The sequence below is a fragment of the Pelmatolapia mariae genome, linkage group LG14 (assembly GCF_036321145.2).
Source record: "Pelmatolapia mariae isolate MD_Pm_ZW linkage group LG14, Pm_UMD_F_2, whole genome shotgun sequence".
NCBI classification, from domain to species: domain Eukaryota; kingdom Metazoa; phylum Chordata; class Actinopteri; order Cichliformes; family Cichlidae; genus Pelmatolapia; species Pelmatolapia mariae.
Genome location: NC_086239.1, coordinates 3,883,023 through 3,904,841, shown reverse-complemented (window position 1 = coordinate 3,904,841; position 21,819 = coordinate 3,883,023). Strand labels below are relative to the sequence as shown.

Below are 21,819 nucleotides of genomic sequence, written 5' to 3'. Positions count from 1 at the left end.
AAACAGGAAAAGACTGCCGTGTAATCCCTTTATTTCAACAAAGTAACTGTATTCTGAATACCACCTTTTTAAACGGTAATTGGAACGGAATACAGTTACTCATATTTTGTATTTTAAATACGTAACACCGGTACATGTATTCCGTTACTCCCCAGCACTGGTGACACAGTTATTTAGTGATTAACACTGCTGCCACTTAACAAGAAGGTTCTGGGCTTGATTCTACTGGGAAGCTGGGGGCTTTCTGCTAGTTCCAGGTACTCAAACTTTCTCCTGCAGTCCAGTGACGTCTGTGAGTTCGACACTTCAGCCAGTCAGTGACTATAAATGATTTTTTTTATGTTAGTTCTTCTAAATTACTTTTGAGTGTCTGAAAATAGGGAGTATGTATGAAAATGCAATATTGTTCTTAAACCCTCTGAATTAAAAGAAAAGTCAGATGTTTGATTTAAACAGCTGGAGGTGTACAAAGGCAAATTGAAAAGAAAAATGCTGTAAATATCTGTTTATAATTTGTTGTACATATGTTTAAACATGCAACTGATATTTTCTTTTAATTTCCAAGGTAGCCTAAATAGATCATTCAAATATATCCATGTTACGTTAATCAGTATTTTAAACTCAATTTTAGGCAAGGATGCAAACAGATAAAGAACAGCCAGTAGGAGTCAAAAAGTTCCATTCTGTTAAATAAGATACCCTGTAAATAAAATTTTGTTCACTGTCTTCCAGGCTCCTGATCAAGAATGGCAACAGCATAAATGCAGCCGTACTGTATGATTCCTATGAGGTGGAGTATTTGCCTAATGAAGGGCTCCTTAGCACATCTAGGCAGCTCTTCATTGAGCTTACTACAGATGCCACAGGAACATCGACTGGCATAGCCATTAGGTATCAAGGTAAGAATTATGCATGATGAGTTGGATAGCACTTTCTATTACAGCCTGATAATAAAGTGGTAATAGTAGGGTAACAATGAAGAAACAAGAATGTACTAATGTGGTAATTTCTTCTTCTTATTATTTATTATTACTGTTTCCATTTACGGTGACCAGTGGTTAGCACTGTTGCCGCACAGCAAGAATGTCGTGAGTTCAATTCCACCATCAGGCCGGGGTCTTTCTGTGTATAGTTTGCATGTTCTCCCCATGTTTGCGTGGGTTCTCCCCGGGTATTCCGGCTTCCTCCCACAGTCCAAAGACATGCAGTTAGTGGGGATAGGTTAATTGATCAATCTAAATTGCCCATAGGTGTGAATGCGTGAGTGAATGTGAGTGCAAATGGTTGTCTGTCTCTGCGTGTTAGCCCTGCGACAGATTGGCGACCTATCCAGGGTGTACCCCGCCTCTCGCCCTATGACAACTGGGATAGGCTCCAGCGCCCCCCGCGACCCTGAAAAGCGAATGGATGGATGGAGGTTTCCATTTAATATCATATTAATAACCCATTAAATTAAACTAAAAAAGGTTGTGATTAAAATCTGGAAACACAACAAAGTGGCAATTTAAAGAAATCCACACTCACTATTGCCCTAATTAACTTAATTTAATCTAAACCCACAATAAACCAAAATATCAGTCCACTTTTTTTGTTTTTATTTTGGCCGCCATGGAATCGGAGTGAATGGGGGACTACTGACTGACAGACCTTTAATCTAGGACTGCGCTCTTTTGGACAGAGATCTCGGATGTTGTTCCTGAGATCTGAGAGCCTCTCGCCTAGCTTGGGTGTTACTGCACAAAGTGCTCAGATTACCACTGGGACCACTGGGACCATTCTTACCTTCACCCTCCACATCTTCTCAAGTTTTTCCCTCAACCCTTGGTACTTCTCCAGCTTCTCGTGTTCCTTCTTCCTGATGTTGTTGTCACTGGGTATTGCTACATCTGTCACTACGGCCGTCTTCTACTGCTTGTCTACCACTACTATGTACGTTAGCGATGTTGTTATGTTGGTTAGCCATCACCAGTTTGTCCGTCTGTATCTGGAAGTCCCACAGGATCTTAGCCCAGTCATTCTCAACCACCCAAGGTCCCATTTTGACTTTGGGACTTCTAGGCGGTATTCAGCACAGATGTTTCTGTATACTATGCCGGCCGCTTGGCTACGGTGTTCCACGTATATCCTGCCTGCTTAGCATCTTGCACCCTGCTGTTTTGTGCTGGATTATCTCAGGGCATCTTTACACAGCCTGAACCTGGGGTCTTACCTGGTGTGGTAGGCCATTGCCTCTATGGATCTTGTACTTAGAGCTTGTTCCTGTGCTGCCCTGATTAGTGCCTCTGTGCTGTCTTTCAGTCCAGCTTTGTCCAGCCATCAGTAGGATTTTTGGATGTCAGTCACTTCCTCTATTTGCCGGTGGTACATACCATGCAGGGGCCTGTCCTATGATGGCTTCTCCTCTTCATTTTTGGGTTTCTGCTGGCTGAGTTATTCACTGAGCATGCAGTCACTTGTGGCCATCTTCCTGATGTACTCATGGATGTTTGTTGGCTCATCCTGGACAGTGGTTCTGGCACTCACTAGCCCCCGGCATCTTTTCTTTGGCTTAGCATACAGACTCAGGGTGCTTGTCTTGGGGTAAAACCCTTCATTCATGGTCAGGAGCTTTCTTGTCTTGATGTCAGTGGCTGCTATCTCCTCCTTTGGCCAGCTTATTATCCCAGCAGGGTACCTGTACATGGCCATGGCAAAGGTGTGATAGCCCGGATCTTGTTCTTACCATTCAGCTGACTCCTCACAGGACTTGCTTTACTCTCTGCAGGTACTTGGTGGTTGCAGCTTTCTTAGTGGCCTCTTGGTGGTTCCTGGGAATTCCCCGGTAATTGTAGCTGTCCTAAATGTCTGCAGTGTTGCCTTCCGGAAGCATGATCCCCATCAGTTCTGAGGCTGTGTGGCTAATATGTGGCTAGTGATATTTAGACTATTTGCCCAAAAATTAAGCGCTTCAGTTTCAACAGTTTAAGTGAGGCAGTTGGAGGTTTGGTGTACTCAGAACATAGCTATCCATCCCCAGTGAATTATGTAGTGTTGTGGGGGTAAAAAAGGAAAAAGATGAATTATTTTACTTTATACACAAATTATAATGGTGCAGTTTTTTTCATTAGGACAGTCCGTAACTATGAAATTATTGCTTAAAGAACTGCCATACATCACACTTGCTTTAGCATTGTTCTTCTTTCAAAATGTTTTCAGCATTTTCAAGCGGGTGGCTTGGTGCTACTTGCTGGATGAGGGGGCTGGATCTCTGGATGGTTAGGGGTCAAACAAAAATGGTAAATGGCCTGTATTTGTATAGCGCTTTACTAGTCCCTAAGGACCCCAAAGCGCTTTACACAACCAGTCACACACACATTCACACACTGGTGATGGCAAGCTACACTGTAGCCACAGCCACCTTGGGGTGCACTGACAGAGGCGAGGCTGCCGGACACTGGTGCCACCGGGCCCTCTGACCACCACCAGTAGGCAACGGGTGAAGTGTCTTGGCCAAGGACACAACGACCGAGACTGTCCAAGCCGGGGCTCGAACCGGCAACCTTCCGATTACAAGGCGAACTCCCAACTCTTGAGCCACGATCGCCCCTATCAATCAATGATGAAGGAGGTGCAGGATGGTGCTGCTGCAACCCCACAGCTATGAATTGGACAAGCAGTAGAACATAGATGGCATCTTATTTTTGTGTACTGGACATTTTAAATGTTTTCCATGACCACTTTCTTTCCTACTGGAAATATCTATATTATGTATTGTCATGCAGACATAAACTATCCTCTGAAAGAGGGTCGTCTACACTCCTATATGAATCCAATGAATTCATAGGCATTATTCTTTTTACCTTAATTATTAGCATTTTGCACAAGTGTTTCCAGTTCATTACAGACTTAATGATGCTTGTTTTAATCAGTTATATTTACCATAGTATTAAATCCAATGCGTATTACACAGAAACTGCCACAGGTGTTTCCTGGTAGTTTGTTTTAAAATGTTATTAACATGGTTAATAAAATATTATAACATTTTGCAGCTCTCTTTCCTACTTATTACAAAAAACTACCAGAGGTAAATGAGTGGTAATAACTTTACCACATTATTATGTTCATGTTTCAGCCTTGTTACCCTACTATTACCTGCTGGACTTTTTCTAAACGTAAAGTTGATGCAAAAAGGTGTATATAAATATAAAATATAAAACATGCTGTAAGATTTGATATATTGAAAAACATGTAAATATTGTGAAGAGAAGACAAAATAAAGCCTGGTTCAGTGGTGAGTGTGAGAATGAAAGGAGTTACAATATAACGTATAAAATACAATGTCACTTTAAAAAAAATTACAAGCTTGTAATAAAAAAGTTATCGGAAAGAGTAAACACATAATAATTAAAAACAAATGCATATAATTATGCTTAAAAATAAGAATGTTAAAGAGTATTGGAGGATTATGAATAGTAACTCATTCACAGCAGATATCTATAACAGAATAACAGTTTTATGCACATTGTAAACATCTAAAACAGAGGGAAACTTATTTGCTTGATGTCAAGATCAATAAATATTTAGTTAATGAATTTATCAATGACTTTTTCTCTGAAGAAGAGATCCAAAGCCCAGATAAAAATAAGATGAGAAGAAGAAGTGGTGAGTGATGGTGATTCTATTTTCATTTGTAAGGAAAGTTCTGAAGAGTTGATTTTACTGGTTACCAAAATATTTAACTTGGAGGGAGTAATCCAACAAATAGGGTAATAGTAATTAAAACTTAAATCTGTATATAATTTATCCCAATATGCTAAGTCATGTGTGATGGACCAAACTGGCATTCTAAATTGTTTGACTGTAATTTAGGGGTAGACATTATAATGAGGAAGTCATTGCTGGTTGAGAAATGTAGAATGGAAATAAGTGATGAGGACGTCTGTCTAAGACTTTGCTCGTTCTTTTGTATGCAGATGATATTGTACTGTTCTGAAACAAAGCTTCAGAAGGCTTTAGGTGCTGCAGAGAGAGATTGTATTGACCGACAACAAAGTTTAAAAACATAGTCATTATTTCAAGAGGCGTAGTAAGGAAGTTCTGTGAATTTAAATGTGAAAATTCTGTATTACAGACTGTAAGAAATTAGGTTTATCTTAAAGTAAAAAAAAAACCTTTCTTATGTTTCATTTTCTAAATATTTATTATGATAAAGGTCTTTCTGAATTGTGGTGGACTGCAAAGCTAAAGCAAATATGTGATTATACAGAATTTTCAAATTAAAGGATGATACCAAAGTAGTGAATGACAGGTACATAAAGAAATATATGAATAATATCTTTTAAAGATTCTCAGAGTGGAGTTGCAGCATAACATGCCAACAAATGTGGTAAAATGCTTATATTTTTTTGCTTAATTGACGATCTGCTCTAAATATGTTTCCTCTTGGAGTGAAGTAGCTCCTGGCCTACATGGTAGGATGCATCAAAATGTAGTAGCATCTAAATGTCCCCTGAGATTACCAGGTTTGCTGTAAATGGACTAATTTGTATGTATTACACTTTTCTACTCTCCTGGGACACTCAAAGCACTTAATACAACATGCCACATTCACCCAAGCACTTTCTTCTACACTTTAAGTGCTTTCTAACTGTCCTATCACCAACTGTCCTATCAGTAAAGGACCTGCGCTACCTTCTGAGCTAAAGCCACCTCAAGTGACAAGAATAAGTGACATCATGACATGTTTCAATCTGTTAATGTCATCGTCACTAAAGAATATCAGCTTCATGACAAATCTTGAAATAGAAATAAGTCCACAGAAATATTTAGAATGACTTTGAGGAATACCTGGATGCTTATATTGGTGTTCTTCTTCTTGCTGGAGTGTAAAGATTCAGCAACGAGGCCACTGACAGTCTCTATGCAGAAATATTTTCTGGGCAACCATGTCACTTCAGACATTTTGAATGCTATCAAGAGTCGGATTTGGCAACAGACACTAGAGCAAAATCTGACAAGCCTGCTCCCATCAGGGATGAGATGGGAGAGATGGATGCAGCTCCTTCTACTGATGTTCAACACAGAGTCAGAGGTGACAGTAGATGAATGTTTTGCCACATTTCATGGAGAATACTTCAGGCAATACATGCACAGCAAGCCAGACAAATACAACAAAAAAATCTGGGCAGTCAATGACACAAAATCAGCTATGCATGAAATCTACAGATTTACAAAGGCAAACCTGCATGTGGCACCCTGACAAAAACCAAAAAACTCTTTTTTGGGGAAAAAAACCCAAAATATTTTTTTGTGTGTTTTTCATGAAGTGGCCCATAATCCCCCAGATGATACTATTGTTAAAATAATAATAATCATTCTTTGTAATATTAAATGTAATATGACAACTTTTAAAGTTTTTTATAAAACTGGTTTCAGGTTTAATTTACCTTTTTTTTTTTTTTTTAGACTGAAAACGAGCGATATGCTGTAAAAAGACAGGCTCTGGGGACCACACCAAAAATATTAAAACCAATCTTTTAATGGCTAAGGAAGCCCAAAAAGATTTACCAAACAAATTGGATAACAAACAATTGATTGTTTTTTTTGTTTGTTTGTTTGGCTGGTTTAAGACACGGGTCAAAACCTACAAGTTACCACAGAATACATAGATGAAGGTAAAATTTAAAATATGGTTCATAGCTTTACTGAACTAAATATAATATTTTTCACTATTTTGCATCAGTCTTTAAACATTTTTTGTTATGAAGCTTGACTATCTGTTAACTAATGTTTTCTTTTCTGTGTTTCACTTGAAAAACGAGACCTTGAAATAAATCTAGTGAAAGATGCAATATGATTTTAACAAAATCACATTTTTAAGAAAATATAAACAAAATACATTTGATCTCAGAATCAGAATATTTTAATAAAATGATGAAAATGATGTAGAAAAGAAAGCTATTAATGCAGATGAACACTCTAAGTACAGAGTAAAGGACAAACAAATTAGTAAGAAAAAAGTTAAACTAAAGAGAAAAAGCAGCAACTGAAACAGGCTGCATGGTGGTTGACACATGCACACTCTAAAAGATGGATTTTGAACATATATATATAAGGGCAAATATGAACAATTGTTTATTATTTATTAATGGAGATTCTAACTCCAGCACGGTGGTTAGCACTGTTGCCAAACAGCAGGAAGGTCCTGAGTTCAATTCCACCATCAGGCCGGGGTCTTTCTGTGTGGAGTTTTCATGTTCTCCCCGTGTTTGCGTGGGTTCCCTCTGGGTACTGCGGCTTCCTCCCACAGTCCAAAGACATGCAGCTTGTTGGGATAGGTTAATTGATTAATCCAAATTGCCCATAGGTGTGAATGTGAGCGCGCATGGTTGTCTGTCTCTGTGTTTTAGCCCTGTGACAGACTGGCGACCTGTCAAGGGTGTACCCCTCCTCTCGTCCTATGACAGCTGGGATAGGCTCCAGCACCCCCTGCGACCCTGAAAAGGATAAGCGGAAGCAAATAGATGGATGGATGCATTCTAACTCCTTCCTACAACTATTTTTGTAACATAACTTACATCTCTCTAGCTTTTGCAGCGGGTCACTGCTATGAACCCTTTGTGAAGTACGGTAACATGACCAGCACTGACAACACCTGGTCAGTAGGAGCTGTGGTGGAGTTTGCCTGTGACCCGGGGTATACTCTGGAACAGGGATCTGTCACCATTGAATGCATGGATCCTAACAATCCACAGTGGAATGAGACTGAGCCTGCTTGCAGAGGTTTGTATGCCTGATTCATTGACATGCATCTTTGGATTACTTGTGCTTCTTTCTTGTCATCTTCTACATTTTTGCAGCAATTTTGTCCATTTTGAGTCACTTTCCCCTTGATACACCCATCTTAACACTTAGGGGTGAACTCAGAGGTAGAGCAGATCATCTACTGATCGGAAGGTTGGTGGTTTGATCCCTGGCTCCCCCAGTTTGCGTGCCAAATATCCCTGGGCAAGATATGAATGTGTCTGAATGTCACTTAAAACATAGTGAATGTGGCATGTTGTAAAAAGCACTATATAAGAATGAGTCTATTTGCCAATGCTCGGGGGGCTCACTGACTTCTATGGCCCCGGGATGACAGATAATTAAACATTGACTCTCAACAATACAAAACTGACACCAGACTTCATTTCTTTAATTGTTTGTATTACAAAACTTTTTGTTCTGTTTCTATATTTAGTGAGATCACGCATCCAATTTGCTTGTTACACACCCCAAAACAAAGGGACAGAGTGATCTCTAATGATGACTTATAGGTTTAAACTGTAAACATGCTTTTTTTGTGTGTGTTTGTGTTCCAGCTGTGTGCAGTGGTGAGATCACAGACTCAGCTGGTGTGGTGCTCTCTCCCAACTGGCCTGAATCCTATGATAAAGGCCAGGACTGTATCTGGGGAATCCACGTTGAGGAGGACAAGAGGATCATGCTAGATATTCAAGTGTACGTATCCATCTTCCACATGTTCAATCTATTTCACTCCTTTGGCCTTTGATGAGCATAAAACCACATTACTAAAGCAGCATCTAATCATCACAAAACTTGCTTTATCTCCTTTGCTGATACATACAGCAGTCCCAGGCTTCAAACACATCCACAGAAACAGTATGACACTAACAAAGCGCTACCTCACCATGACTAGTAAAACACATTAAAAACACAACAGGCAGCTAATGAACGAATGCTCAGCTTGTGAATGAGATGTGTAAATGGCACACAGACAAAGGTTAATTAGGTGCAGTGGAGAAAACTAATTATATCAGGGATTTGTTTAGGAGCCCTCCCCCAATCCCCAACCCTGCACTCTTGTAATGGCTGCTGTGTGGAGTACAGGGTGCAAGTGTACAGCATGAGAGTGTGTGTTTCCTGTGATTGTGGTGCCAAGGTGAAGACACAGAACAGCACACCCTGCTTTGTCAAGGCCTGATAAGTCAGTCAGCCATAGAAAATCATTTGCCATTTGCAAGCAAATTAAGGGGGGCTCATTTGCATCAGATGCATCTTAAGCTGCGCTTTTCTCTCTCTCTCTGAGCACCACCTGTGTTGTACTTTGAGAAATACTGATTAATGGCTTCTTCTGGATTTTGAGAGGGAGTTTGCAAACATCAGTAATTATTGCTGCTGAGCAGGTGATGTAAAAGTCAAACTTCCCTGGCAGCCAAATCTGTGTTTTAAGAATAAAGTTACTATAAAGCATGGACCTGAAACACGTGTTCTCCATAATATGACACGGGCTACATGTGAGAACTCAAAGGAGGATTCTGTTTCCCTCATGTCTTCTGTTCTTTCTCTGAGGTCTTGGTTTAGCTGTCTGGCATATTACAATCTGGTCTGAAGTCTGGACATAGTATAAAGTCAGAAAGGCACCGAATGACCCAATGTAGTTACTCACTTCTGCTATTTTAGCTACATGTGAGATCATCATTCTGATGATTCTGATTTGATTTATTACTGCTGTTGAAATTAGAAGCTTGATTCTTCACTGATCTGGTCCTCTAATTCATAATCCAATACCAGCTTAAAGCTTTCTCCTACTCTTTCTATATTGCCATCAGGGAAATTGATAAAAATCATTGTTTTAACACTGTTAATGGTCAAAAACTCCACATGATCCTTTAATATTCTCTCAGGGAAGGTGGCAGGAATAAAACATATGACATTAAATGCAACATCAGCTATTTTAAATTTACTTTGTTCAATTGTTGGAAGCTACAATAAGAAATATCATCACAACAGATTGAATGTTAGTAGAATGAAGTAAATGTCATAAGCAGATAGCTGTCAAAACCCCTGTTGCTCCCCCGCTTTCCTGAAGAATCATATCTGTGGTTTCTACTGTATATTGTCACTTTTAGGATGATAATTGGGGATTTAGACTTTCTCAGGCACATTGTTACATGTGTCAGTGTCAGTGAACGGGAATAATCTGTGAAGAATCTGTAGCTCAAACTAAAGGTGTCAGCACATACTGTGGTCCAGATTTCCAGAGAATGGTCATGGGATTTAACCAAAACAGAGATGTCCATGGAACTAACATCTGATCTAGCACAACTCCCCCCCCCCTCAGTGCCTGAGCATTTATATCAGGTTTATCAATAGCAGATGTTCTCCCTAAGCTTATCTCTGGTGTACAGAGATAAATGAGGCCTTTAACATGGTCCCTGGGTATTGGTTCCTCACATTGCGCACCTGTGCACATGTGTACATATACATATCACCAGCTCCATCTGTCTGATGGAGGGGGAGATATTATCAATAAATGAGTTTCATGGATGGCTTTCAAATGAAAGACGAGGAAGTACAAGTGTGATTAAAGAGAACTGAAGGAAGTAAAATGAATAATATCACACAGAGTCTTGTCCTCTCTTTCTGTAGGGGAACTTAAAACTGTTGTAACTTTATCTCATCAGTGTTTGATGCCGAGTGATGACTTATCTTTATATGATTATCAGCCTGTGTTTGATAATGATGTCCTACATTAAAGCTTCTTGTACAATTAGGCGTGATTCAAACTATTCCACACTATAAGGTTGTCTCCTTGTCCATCCTTGCTCCCAGTTGTCTAATACTCCAGTACTCTACAGTGTCAAAAGAGCAACACTTCAATTAGAATTTAATTTAGCAGCAGGGAGGCACCTGTGTGTGTGTGTGTGTGTGTGTACTCTTCCCACCAATACAATCAGTGTGTTGGTTTGGAGAAAAAAAACTTGAACCAGAGTTCAAGTTGATGTCTCAGGATGTTACAGCAGAACTGTATTAAACAGTTTGACTTGAGGGGACAAATTCAAAATGACTACCATGTGAATGAGCACACATGGTTGCAAGCACACTCTTGTAACCAAATGTGACAGCACGGAGTCTTCTATTCAAGACTGCTTTGTGATATCTGTGTCATAGCCAGAGACCGTACGGTTACATTGTAACCTTGGTTCTGTGAGTGAGAGACTATCTCTCCACCCCGTACAAATGGAATATGTAACGGAGTGGAGAAAAGGTCTCGATATGATAGAGAATCAGCTCTCATCAACAGTAATGATCCTTGATATGTTGGGTCAGTCTGACTCTCTGCAAGAATTTTAGTTCACCTTTATTTAAGGCAAATATTGCACTGAGCTGACAAAATGCAGGAAAAGGCAAAAATCCTCACTTTTCACACAGACAGACACGTTTCATATGCACGGGACGAGGGCAGAGATCCCAGGAGGAGCCTGCCCCTGTAAGGTATAGTGTGGTTAACTCATATACGTGCACACCACACACACACACAAAGAGCCAAGGTAGAGAGCAAGAGATTAAAAAAATGGCAGGAGGGCATTGGAGGACTGGAATACCATCACATTTTTTCTAACCACTCTACAGACTCTAAAATCAAACATCCGTAACTAGCAAACATTAGTTTTCTCTTAAAATACTGGCTGGTTGGATACAAAGTTGCTAAAAATAATTTCAAACCACTGTTCTCTGCAGCCTTTACTTATCTGTTTGTATACAAATGGATAAGACACAAGCTATGAGAATAAAATATCTTTAAAAGAATGGTTTTAGTTTAATAACAGAAAATTACACTTCTGTCTTTCTTCATAATTTCAAAGTGTTCTCCAAAGTGAGAGTCTGTAGGGTATAGTCACCCTATGCAATGTATACTGTTCAATGCATTAGACCCCAAAGATCAGTTCATTTGGCTAGTGTTAGTGTTACTGTGTTAGTGTTGGCTAGAGACTCATTATTGTTTACAACATGATACAATCCTGGTAGAAAAAAAGAGGCTTCATCAGAAATACGGAAGGACAGCTGGGTGTAGAATAGAATAGGATATCTTTTCTTGTTTTTACATGTGACTTTCAATGAAATTTGTTGTCTCTCTTGAATGAACAAAAGCTGTATTGCAGACATGCTCAATAAATTAGAAACAATATGTATAATTTTTTTTAATGTACAGTGGTGTGCAAAAGTGTTTGTCCCCTTCCTGATTTCTTATTGTTTTGTATTTTTGTTACAGTTAAATGTTTAAGATCATCAAACAAATTTAAATAATAAACAAAGATGTTGGATGTTGTTTTATTCCATGTTTTTGCCATTTTTGGATAATGGTTGGTTGTTCGCTGGACTGCCAAAGCTTAAGAAATGGCTGTATAACCTTTTCCAGACTGAGAGATCTCAATTACTTTTTTTTCTCATTTGTTCCTGAATTTCCTTGGATAGCAGCATGATGTTTGTCTTTTGAGGATCTTTTGGTCTACTCCACTTTGTCAGGCAGGTCCTACTAAAGTGTTTTCTTGATTCAGAACAGGTGTGTGAATAGCTCTGGAAAACATTGACCCAACCATTTATTGGGTTTAGCGAGTAATCACTTTTTCACAAAGGGCCATGTGGGATTTTTTTCCCCCTAATAATAAACACCTTCAATAAACAAACTGCATTTTCTGTTTACATGTGTTATCTTTGTCTAATATCTAAACTTCTTTGATCCTCTAAAATATTAAAGTGTGACAATAATACAAAGAAAATAGGAAATCAGGAAGGAGGCAAACACTTTTTCACACCCTTTATGTATTAAAAAAAAAGTCATCTTAAGAAATAAAAAATACCATAAGAATTTAAAATGCTTAAAAACAACATACGATGGAATAAAAATAGACTTAAATAGCTTAACTCCTGAAGATTAATTCAATCAATTCAGTGTAATTTTTCCCCTGAAAACGTGAATGTGTTGCACAATACATTTTTAAGCAATACCTTGCAATAAAAATAAAGAAAAATACCAGATGTAGGAAATATGATTCAAGTTAAGACATATATGTAAATATATATATAATATTTTTTTACTGATAACAATTTAAAGCTGGACACCCTCCCCACTTCTTCGATTTTCAGTGGCAGGAGCTCCCCCTATTGACACATGATGTGTGTAATGAGCTCTTCTGTTTTTCTGATGTTTAGTGTCAGGTTGTTGAAATCGCACCACTCAACCAGTTTATGCACTTCTCTCTGTAGGCGGTCTCATTACCATGTGAGATGAGCTCCACAAGTGTTGTGTTATCTGCAAATTTAATAATAATATTTTTGAGGTAAGCAGGAGTCAGCGGTGTTCTGTCATTGAAAAATAGGCATAAAAAAACGTAGCAAAGTAAAGTGATGTCTCTCCTTTTTATCTAAGACAGTGCTGTGATGAAGCTCCTCACCTGCCAACCGGTAAAAGTAGTGTTTTAGGCCTGCCACTTCTTTTGTCCTACACACTGTCTTCAGTTCTTTTTAAGGGCACATCAGTCTGAGTCTGTGTGAATACGAAAAGTTTGGGAGTCACGTTTGTGTTGCAAAGATACAATTTTCTGTCTGTCAAACTGTTATCTTCAGCATTTTTGTTGGTTCAGCTAAAAAGCAAAAGGCTTAACTAATTCCATGAGTTCATTCAGCATAAAAAAAGGCTTATAAAAAAGCATAAAAAAGGCCACCTAACACTGACTCCTCAGTGTTAGGTGGCTTAACAATCTAAATTAAATATTAAAATCCTCTGACAATGGTGAGAAGCAAGAACTGGACTGTCCTGAGTGAAAACATAGCCAATGAGTTATCGTATTTCCCAATGTTGGTTTCCAAACCACCCGCCCACCCATCTGGCAGGGTGATGACAATACCCCATCAGCCTTTTACGCCTGAGGAATAAAAACACACAGGAGTATAAACAGAGGGAGCATAAAAGACATTTTGACAATGGATACAGGGAAGACTGGAATATAAACAAACAGTGGACTTATTAGAGATAAGATAGATGGACACAGAATGGACACAGACATGGGACGAAATAATCAAAGACAAACACAGAACTGAAACATCATGGAAACAAAGTCATGGAATAAACAAGAGAACAGATAGAGAGGTGAATACTAACACATCCAATGTCAGACCGTAGAACACAGAAACGAGACAGAGGGAGAAACATATAGGAAAACGCTGAGGGAACTAAAAACTATCATTAGTAACAGTGACGTCTTGAACCAAAACTAAGGATTGCAAACCTGAAATTCAACTATAATAACCAGAAAGTTAATCGTAAAGTGAACTGAAAACTCAATATCAGCAGAGATAAAACTGTCTGAGAGTCATAAGAAATCAATAAAGGAACCAAACATTCAACAAATACCAAATCAAAACTAGAACACTAGCATAATGGTAAAGTTTATATAAATCTTTAAACTTAAATGTACTAAGATTTCAAATCCCCAAATGATACAAAACCCAAGGACGTCCTGATAAGTCTGGCCAGAGGTTATAAAGTATTAAAGTTCAGAATAAATCTTAGCCACAGACACACAGGTAACACATGTCTGCCACTTCCTCTGTGTGTTGATGGTGCAGAGGAAGGGTCGTCCATGACAGTTCCTTCTCCTGTTACTGCGTGTTTTCAGCTGCTTCTGTGCATCTGACTGCAGATAACTGAAAAAGTAATGTAAAACAGGTGAAAACATAATTGTAACTGTAATGTAATTATTAAAATCAGTACAGCAATGTGTTAGATTAATCCGTTACTGAAAAATGTAATGCGATTGCAGTAACATGGGTGTAACATGTTACACCAAACACTGGTCTTCAGTCATCTAGCAACCACTGCCTAAGAAACTGTGCGTTTGTTTTATTAAATATTCATTGTGAGATAAGCAATGGACAAACAGCATAGTAACATATAGAATGAAACCATCCGTATTTCATTTTTCTGAACCTACCAACTACTATTGCAGTTTTCATGTTAAACTGTGTGACAATGGCCACTTGGCAGTTTACTAGTGACTGCCTAATGGGAAACCTGCTTACACAAACTGGATGTCAAGAGGAATGGATTATGTTTTTCTGAGTCTGTGTGAATGTACAGTCATAATCACAACAATTGCTAGAATTATCATTTAGAATATAAATGGATTAGAAAGACACCTTTCAGGATTTATGTGTATCACCTGCTGAGACCACTTGAGGATTATTCCCTGTTAAATCCTGCAGGATGTGACTGATTTGTGCCACTAAAAAAATTCAGTCATTGCTGTCACTCTTGTTTCTCAGTTAGAATCCTAAAGCTTGAAACCTGGTAAATACTGGATCTTGATCAAGCCTTGCTAAGTTTAGTGGGTTACAGTTAGCGTTATTGCAATGTAATTTGTTCAGTGAGAAGTCCTAACAAGTATATAATAACAAGAGCTAAGACTGTGTGTGACCATTTTTCTTTTCTCAGCTTCTCTACAGCTGAGAGAAGACAAATGGGTCTGCCTGTGGAAAAATAAACACTCCACAATCATATTATCATCTGTTCACAAGCTCAGTCACATTCCCACCATTTCCTTGAAAGAGAAAAATAATAAAAAATTGTATCTTTTTCTAGGCATTGCCATGTGTCGATTCTTTCCACGCCTCTTGAACATTTGATTTTCCAGCATTCCCATAGTGATTAATAGCTCAATCTCAGGCTGGCTAATGAGTTTTATCAGGAGCCACTGGTGATTAATTAGCGACAGCAAAGAGCATGTCACGGCTTTATTCTGGCTAAGCCATTTCTTCCATGCTCTAAATCTTCCTTCTACAAAGAGATAGCTCAACCCCAGGTGACATTTTCAAATAGCCCTGAGGTTTAAAAGAGCTCCAGCTCTGGTCAAATCAGTGCAAATGAAAGGCACTGTGCCTTTCAAGCGAGGGACTGTAGTTATTCACCACAATATTAACTCAATCTTCTCCTAGAGGGAAATCTCTGCATTATTGACTATTAACATTGTGACACTCATCCTGAGGCAGATGAAAAACAACGTCTTGTGTGTCTCATGAAAATTCTGTAAAGGTTCAAGACGTCATTAATTTTATTTTTGTTCTGACTGTTGGCTATAACATACTAGTTCACACTACTGTTTTTAAAGATTAGGGACTTGGGGGGGGGGGGGGGGGGGGTTATGTGGGAGGAGAATGAGTGCCCAAAAACATATGATCTCTTTATTCATTAGGGAATGAATCTTTCATCCTGTGCAACAGTCATAGACTGAAGGTCTACCAATGTCAGCAGTGTTATCTTAGCTTGGGCTTGGAGACTTCACTTTGTGGATGAAGTATCAAGTAAACATCTCTCTAAGACAAGTATATCTACCTGAATATCAAAACTAAATGTATTTAATGTGCCAATAAATGATCATAAATTGCATTCTAATGTTGCAGTTTGCAAGATGGAGATCGTTTTAAAGTATAAATGATATAAACACTATTTACAGGACATTTTATTGAGTTAATCATATATGTTGTAGGCAAAAACTTAGTTACTATCTGAACTGATTTTAGTTCAACCACTGTATTTGGCCAATAACCAATAACTTAATGGAAAACAAAGAAACTAAAACTAAATAAAGGCTCTAACGGGGTCACTCTCGTATTGCGCCCAGCTGTAACAATAGATTTTATGTAAAAAACAAGGAAAAATTGTCTACTTTTACTCTTTGCCTTCTAAGCAACACATACTTCTTCTTCTTTATTACTGACTTGCTGCAATGAAAAGGAAGAATCCACTAGTTTTGGTTTGTAAAGCACAAGGGGACAAGGACACATGATGGTGGAATGAGGAACAACAGGAAAGTATTCAAAGGAAGAGTTTAGCAAAGAATGGTGAACATGTAAAGAGTAGAGATAGTGAAGGTAGATAAATTTAAATGCAGTGCATTGTGCACAGTTCAAAGCAATGTACAGTGCACAAGCGAGGTGAGGAAGCAAGGGCACTGTACCCACTCTAGGGTGAAGTGGGTGGAGATGAGTGTCAAAAGGATAGGAGCAAGAATGAAAGGAAGTATAGTCTAGAGACAGGAGGCCAAGTTGGAGGTGGCAGGGTCGAAGATGCTAAGATTTTCATTAGGAGCGACGAGGATGGACAGAATTAGAAATGGGTTGAGCATTTTGAAAAACGAAAATAGAGAGGCAAGGCTGAAATGGTCTGAACATGTGCAAAGGAGGTATAGTGGATATATTGGACAACGGATATTGAAGATGGAGTTTCCAGGATGGAGGACCTCAGTGGAAGTTTCCTGGATACAGTGAAAGAGGGTTGGTATGACAGAGGAGGATGCTAGGGATAGGATGAGATGGAGGAAGATGATCTCTGGTGACCCAAAAGAAGCAGCCAAAAAAAGAAGTTGCAGCTTTACTTTCAGTCTACTGTGAACTTTAAGTGTGCATTTTCTGGTCATCAACCACGACCTTACTTTAGAGTAATGTCACATTAAAATTTTGACGTTGTTCTCTGCAGTGAGAAACCAGACCTATCCTGCCCCTGATGAATAATGCAATACTCTACATTAGTAATATGTAACCTTTGTGTGGCTCAGATTTGTCTTCACTCTCTTTGAGTAATTGCTGTCATTTTAAAAATGCATGAGCACATTGTGAGGCCTACCATTAGCATTAAGCTCTGTCGGACATCTATTGTGGAGAAGGTGCAATTTAAAGGTGAGGCCAGGGAGAGGAGGGATGAAGTACCTTCAAAAAAAATAAATAAAAAAGAATAAAATACTAAATATCACTAAGAGATAAAACTTTATTCTTTGTATTTTTGTTTCAGGTTAAATATCGGGAAGAATGACCTGTTGACCTTTTATGATGGGGATGACCTTACAGCCAAATTGCTGGGTCAGTATGGAGGATCAAAGTCCCGCTTTAAGCTCTACACCTCCACTGCAGATGTCACCATCCAGTTTCAGTCTGACCCTGCCACTAACGTCTATGGCTATGGAAATGGTTTTGTGGTCCACTTCTTTGGTAAGCCTTAGGCACAATTATACCTCAGCTCATATTCATTCTGCCATATTCCACATGTGAATTTTAAACCAGATACATTGTACACTGGTTCTGCTTTTGAAAGTTTTTCTTTAAACTCAAATGATGACATTGTCTGAAAGCTAAACCTTAAGTGAAACCTATAGTGGTTTTGCAGTGTTTCAGGTTTTTAGTCACATTTTGACACAGGGATCGCTACACAATGCAAAACACCTCTATGTGTCTCATCTCAGGAGTGGGTAGAATGCTTGTCATTACTGCAGTGATGTTGCTGCATTTTTAGTGGATCACCCACAAAACTTACACTCCTGTCAATGCATTTTTGCAGCTGCAGCCTCATACTTATTTCCCTTAACACATATTTATTATTAAGCAAAAAGTTGGGCAAAAAGAAAAAGGTTGAATTTATTTTTGCTGATATGGCACCTAAAAATGGAAGCAATAAGAGGCCATCCCTGGTTTTGGACAGAATTTTTCATTAGTGCAGCACCATGCCACAGCGACCACACTTTATCTGATAAGAGCTAATAAATTCAGAGGAAAAGGAAAGCTACGGAATACAGATTACCAGCAAAGGAAAGGGACAGCTTGTTACAATCGGTTCATGAAACATGTTGGAGTAATGTAAACACAAGACATGAAAACAGACAGTTGTTGGAGAATTTTGCTTGTCTAGTGCCCAGATGCAATTACACTGGTGTGTTTGGTGAAATTAAACTCCTAAGAGGAGTGCTGTTATGTAGGAATGAGCAGAGGAAAGCAAACACGTATGGCAGTTTGCCCAGAGAACAGGTCATTTAAATTGCTGGAAAATACTGTCAACAACTGAGTCTAAGCTTTGAAGACAAATTAAGATATTCAGGTTTGAGATGTTTTATGTGCTATAAGCCACATCTACAAACCACCAATCAAATGGTAGAATGGCACTGCACAGAATTTGCTGGTTGCATGTTCTTTTGTGCACAATAGGAATAAGAGTCCACCTCATACATACTTTAATGTCTCTGTAAAATTTTATAATGTTGCTCAACACACAGCAGCACACAGCTGCCTAACTTATGAAAACAATACCAATGTATAATGCTTTTTTTGATGTTATAAGAATCAATGTTATTTCAGGTTGCATAGACAAGAAATGAGAATAGAAATCATGAGTAAATTGGCTTTAAGTTTACAGGTTAATGTGAAATCAAAATCTGCTTTTTAGCAGCAAACCATTTAATATAACAATTACAGTGTCAAATTGCTTTTGCGAGGTGAGAAGCATAAAGCAAATTTAAATGGACAATTTTTTTTTAAAAGACGGATCTTTTTATTTATAGTGAAATCTTCTGAGGAGCATGTGTGTACCAGGTGATCCCAATCCTATCAGAAACTTTTCCACAATAAGTTTAGATAACTTTAATTTCCAAAGAATTAACACATTTACTACTGCAGGAACATAGTACTAAATGGAGTTGTTGTAGGAATGCCACCCACCACCCCTAGGTTTTTTCAAGCACAAAAATCACTACTGACCCAGAGTTACAAGCTTCATCCATACATTTTGAGCAGGGCCAAAAAATTGCCTACTAATGTATTAGCCAAACACTCTCAGTTTCTCTCCAAGTTATGCAAAAACATCACATTACATGGACATTTTGGATTTAAAACAGTATCTTCAAACATTATTTTAGCCATAATTACTGAAAGGTAGAGAGACTGATTAACTGACATTAGTAAAAGATTAAAAGAACTTTAAAGTCTTGTAAAACACCTTTCAGTCGAACCTTACATCCATCAGATTTTTGTCTTCTTCTTTTTGCTGTCTCCTGCAGAAGTAGCTCGTAATGACACTTGCCCTGAGCTCCCTGAGATCTCTAATGGCTGGAAGAGTACATCTCACCCTGAGTTGGTTCAGGGCACCGTAGTGACTTACCAGTGTTACCCTGGTTATCAGGTGGTAGGCTCCGAACTACTCATGTGCCAGTGGGACCTCACCTGGAGCGGCGATCTCCCGAGCTGTGAGAGAGGTGAGAAATCGGTATAGCCAAGTAAAGGGAAAGATGATAGTTACATACACAGTAATTTCTTTCATGTATGTGAACTTCTTCATATTAAACTGGGATCAGCCATGAGCTCTGCCATCCATTTCTAGGTCAAAATTCAATAGTCCAGATGAGCTACAGCTAAAAACTTTGTATTTAGTGATAAACAATAAGTAAGTCTCACTGTTAATCTGTGTATTTGTCTAATTAACAGTGACTCCTTGCGTTGAAGCACCTGTGAGTGAAAAATGCATTTATGGTTTGAGCAGCACCCATGAAAAACTTGCCAAATCTTCTCTGCCAGTTCCAAACATTTTAGATTATCACCCCAGGTTAGGACCACCTGTGAGCATGGACCCTGCTACAGTGGTCACTTGATGTCTGCTTCAAGCATGCCATGTTTGAATGATCTTGATAGGGCTTGTGTCACAGTGCAACTTCAAGCTGGTGTTCCACAAAACCAATCTGCAGAATTATTTGGAGTGAGCCCCTCTCTTTGAAGGCAAAGTTGTAACTACAATATCAGAGACAGGCTGTAAAGTGGAGAAGACGTGATGGTGTGGGACGACATGTCCCTGACTGGTAAAACAATGCTTGTCATCACCAGAGGCAACCTCAATGAGGAGAGCTATTGAGATGAGATTCTGCAACCAGTGGTAATCCCATATCTCAACTCCACACTCGCCCCCACAGAGCAGAGTTTATCAGGGACCAGCTCCAGAATTTGGAGCAGAGATGATGGAATGGCTTCCCTGTAGTCCTAACCTCAGCCCCAATGAGCACTTCTGGGATGAGCTTGGATGTGCTGTTTGTGACAGAGTGACCAACACAACCGCACTGACTGACTTTGTAACAAGTGCTGGTTGAAGAATAGGATGCCCTACCACACCCAGACAGGTCTGGCCCAGATCTGGTGTCAAGCCGGCACTGCTGGCTGACTTCTGGCATGGTAAATGGTATGTCATCCAGATATGGGCCAGCCCTGGTGTAGATGGCACTGTTTATGTGATGGCATGCCACATCTGGCCCAATTGTGGTTTGGTTTATGTGGCCCAGGCTCATAGAAAACAGGTCTGGCCGGGAATCTGGCATCAAGCTGGCACTTCTGACTGACTGGTTTCATAGCAGGGTGTATGTCAACCAGATGTGGGCCAGGTCTGGCAATGATGGCACTATTTATGTTCCTGTTTTCCTATTTTAGTTAGAAGACTCAAATGTCATGTTGCAATACTATACTGCTATGGTAGCCAACGTTTCAAATGCAGGTTTGACAGGTTTGTGAGTGAACACTTTATCCAAAACCTAATGAGGGTTTACTCACATTTACCACTGGGTGGCAGTAGCTCAGGAGGTAGAGCTGGTCACCTACCAATCGAAAGGTTAGCGGTTCGATCCCTGGCTCCTCCAGTCAGCTTGTCAAGAGTGTGAATGTATATGAACGTAGTTAGGAAGCACTCAGTTTACTGAAAGTGTGTAATTGGTGAATGTGGCATGTTGTACAGAGCACAAGTAATCTGGGAGAGAAGGAAAGTGCTATGTAAGAATCAGCCCATTCACTGTCTGAACAGAGTTTCATAATGTTACTTTTGCACTATTATGTTCTGGCACATGTTGTTATTACGTGGCTTGATTAAGGTACACATTAGGCTGACATCTGGGGCCAGAGCTTAACTGTTCTGGGCCAGCACAGGGCCAGCAGTGTGTCTGCAACTGGCCCATGTCTGCACACAACTTACACATGGGCCACATACCGCAAAGAATGACGGCCCTTTGGTGGCCCAGATTAAGTTTGCCAGAGGTAATCCACACATGGGCCAGCAAAGGACCACCAGTGTGTCCGCAACTGGCCTTGTGCTGGCCCATGTGTGGGCCTCCTCTGGCAAACCAGATCTGGGCCACCAAAGGGCCGTCATTCTTTGCAGTATGTGGCCCATGTGTAAGTGCATTGTGTAGGCCAGATCTGGGCCAT

General features: G+C 39.4%; 1 protein-coding gene across 3 annotated transcripts in view; it reads left to right on the top strand.

Annotated features, from left to right (window-relative positions):
- Nucleotides 1–21,819, top strand: part of sez6b (seizure related 6 homolog b) — a 244,389-nt gene that overhangs the window by 209,228 nt on the left and 13,342 nt on the right. For 2 of the 3 annotated variants that reach the window (XM_063494444.1, XM_063494443.1), the window contains exons 7-11: nt 733–899; nt 7,567–7,761; nt 8,340–8,478; nt 17,609–17,805; nt 19,641–19,835. In XM_063494444.1, the coding sequence (XP_063350514.1) occupies nt 733–899; nt 7,567–7,761; nt 8,340–8,478; nt 17,609–17,805; nt 19,641–19,835 (893 nt within the window). The remainder of the gene's footprint in view (nt 1–732; nt 900–7,566; nt 7,762–8,339; nt 8,479–17,608; nt 17,806–19,640; nt 19,836–21,819) is intronic. The other variant, XM_063494445.1, reaches the window with a different exon arrangement.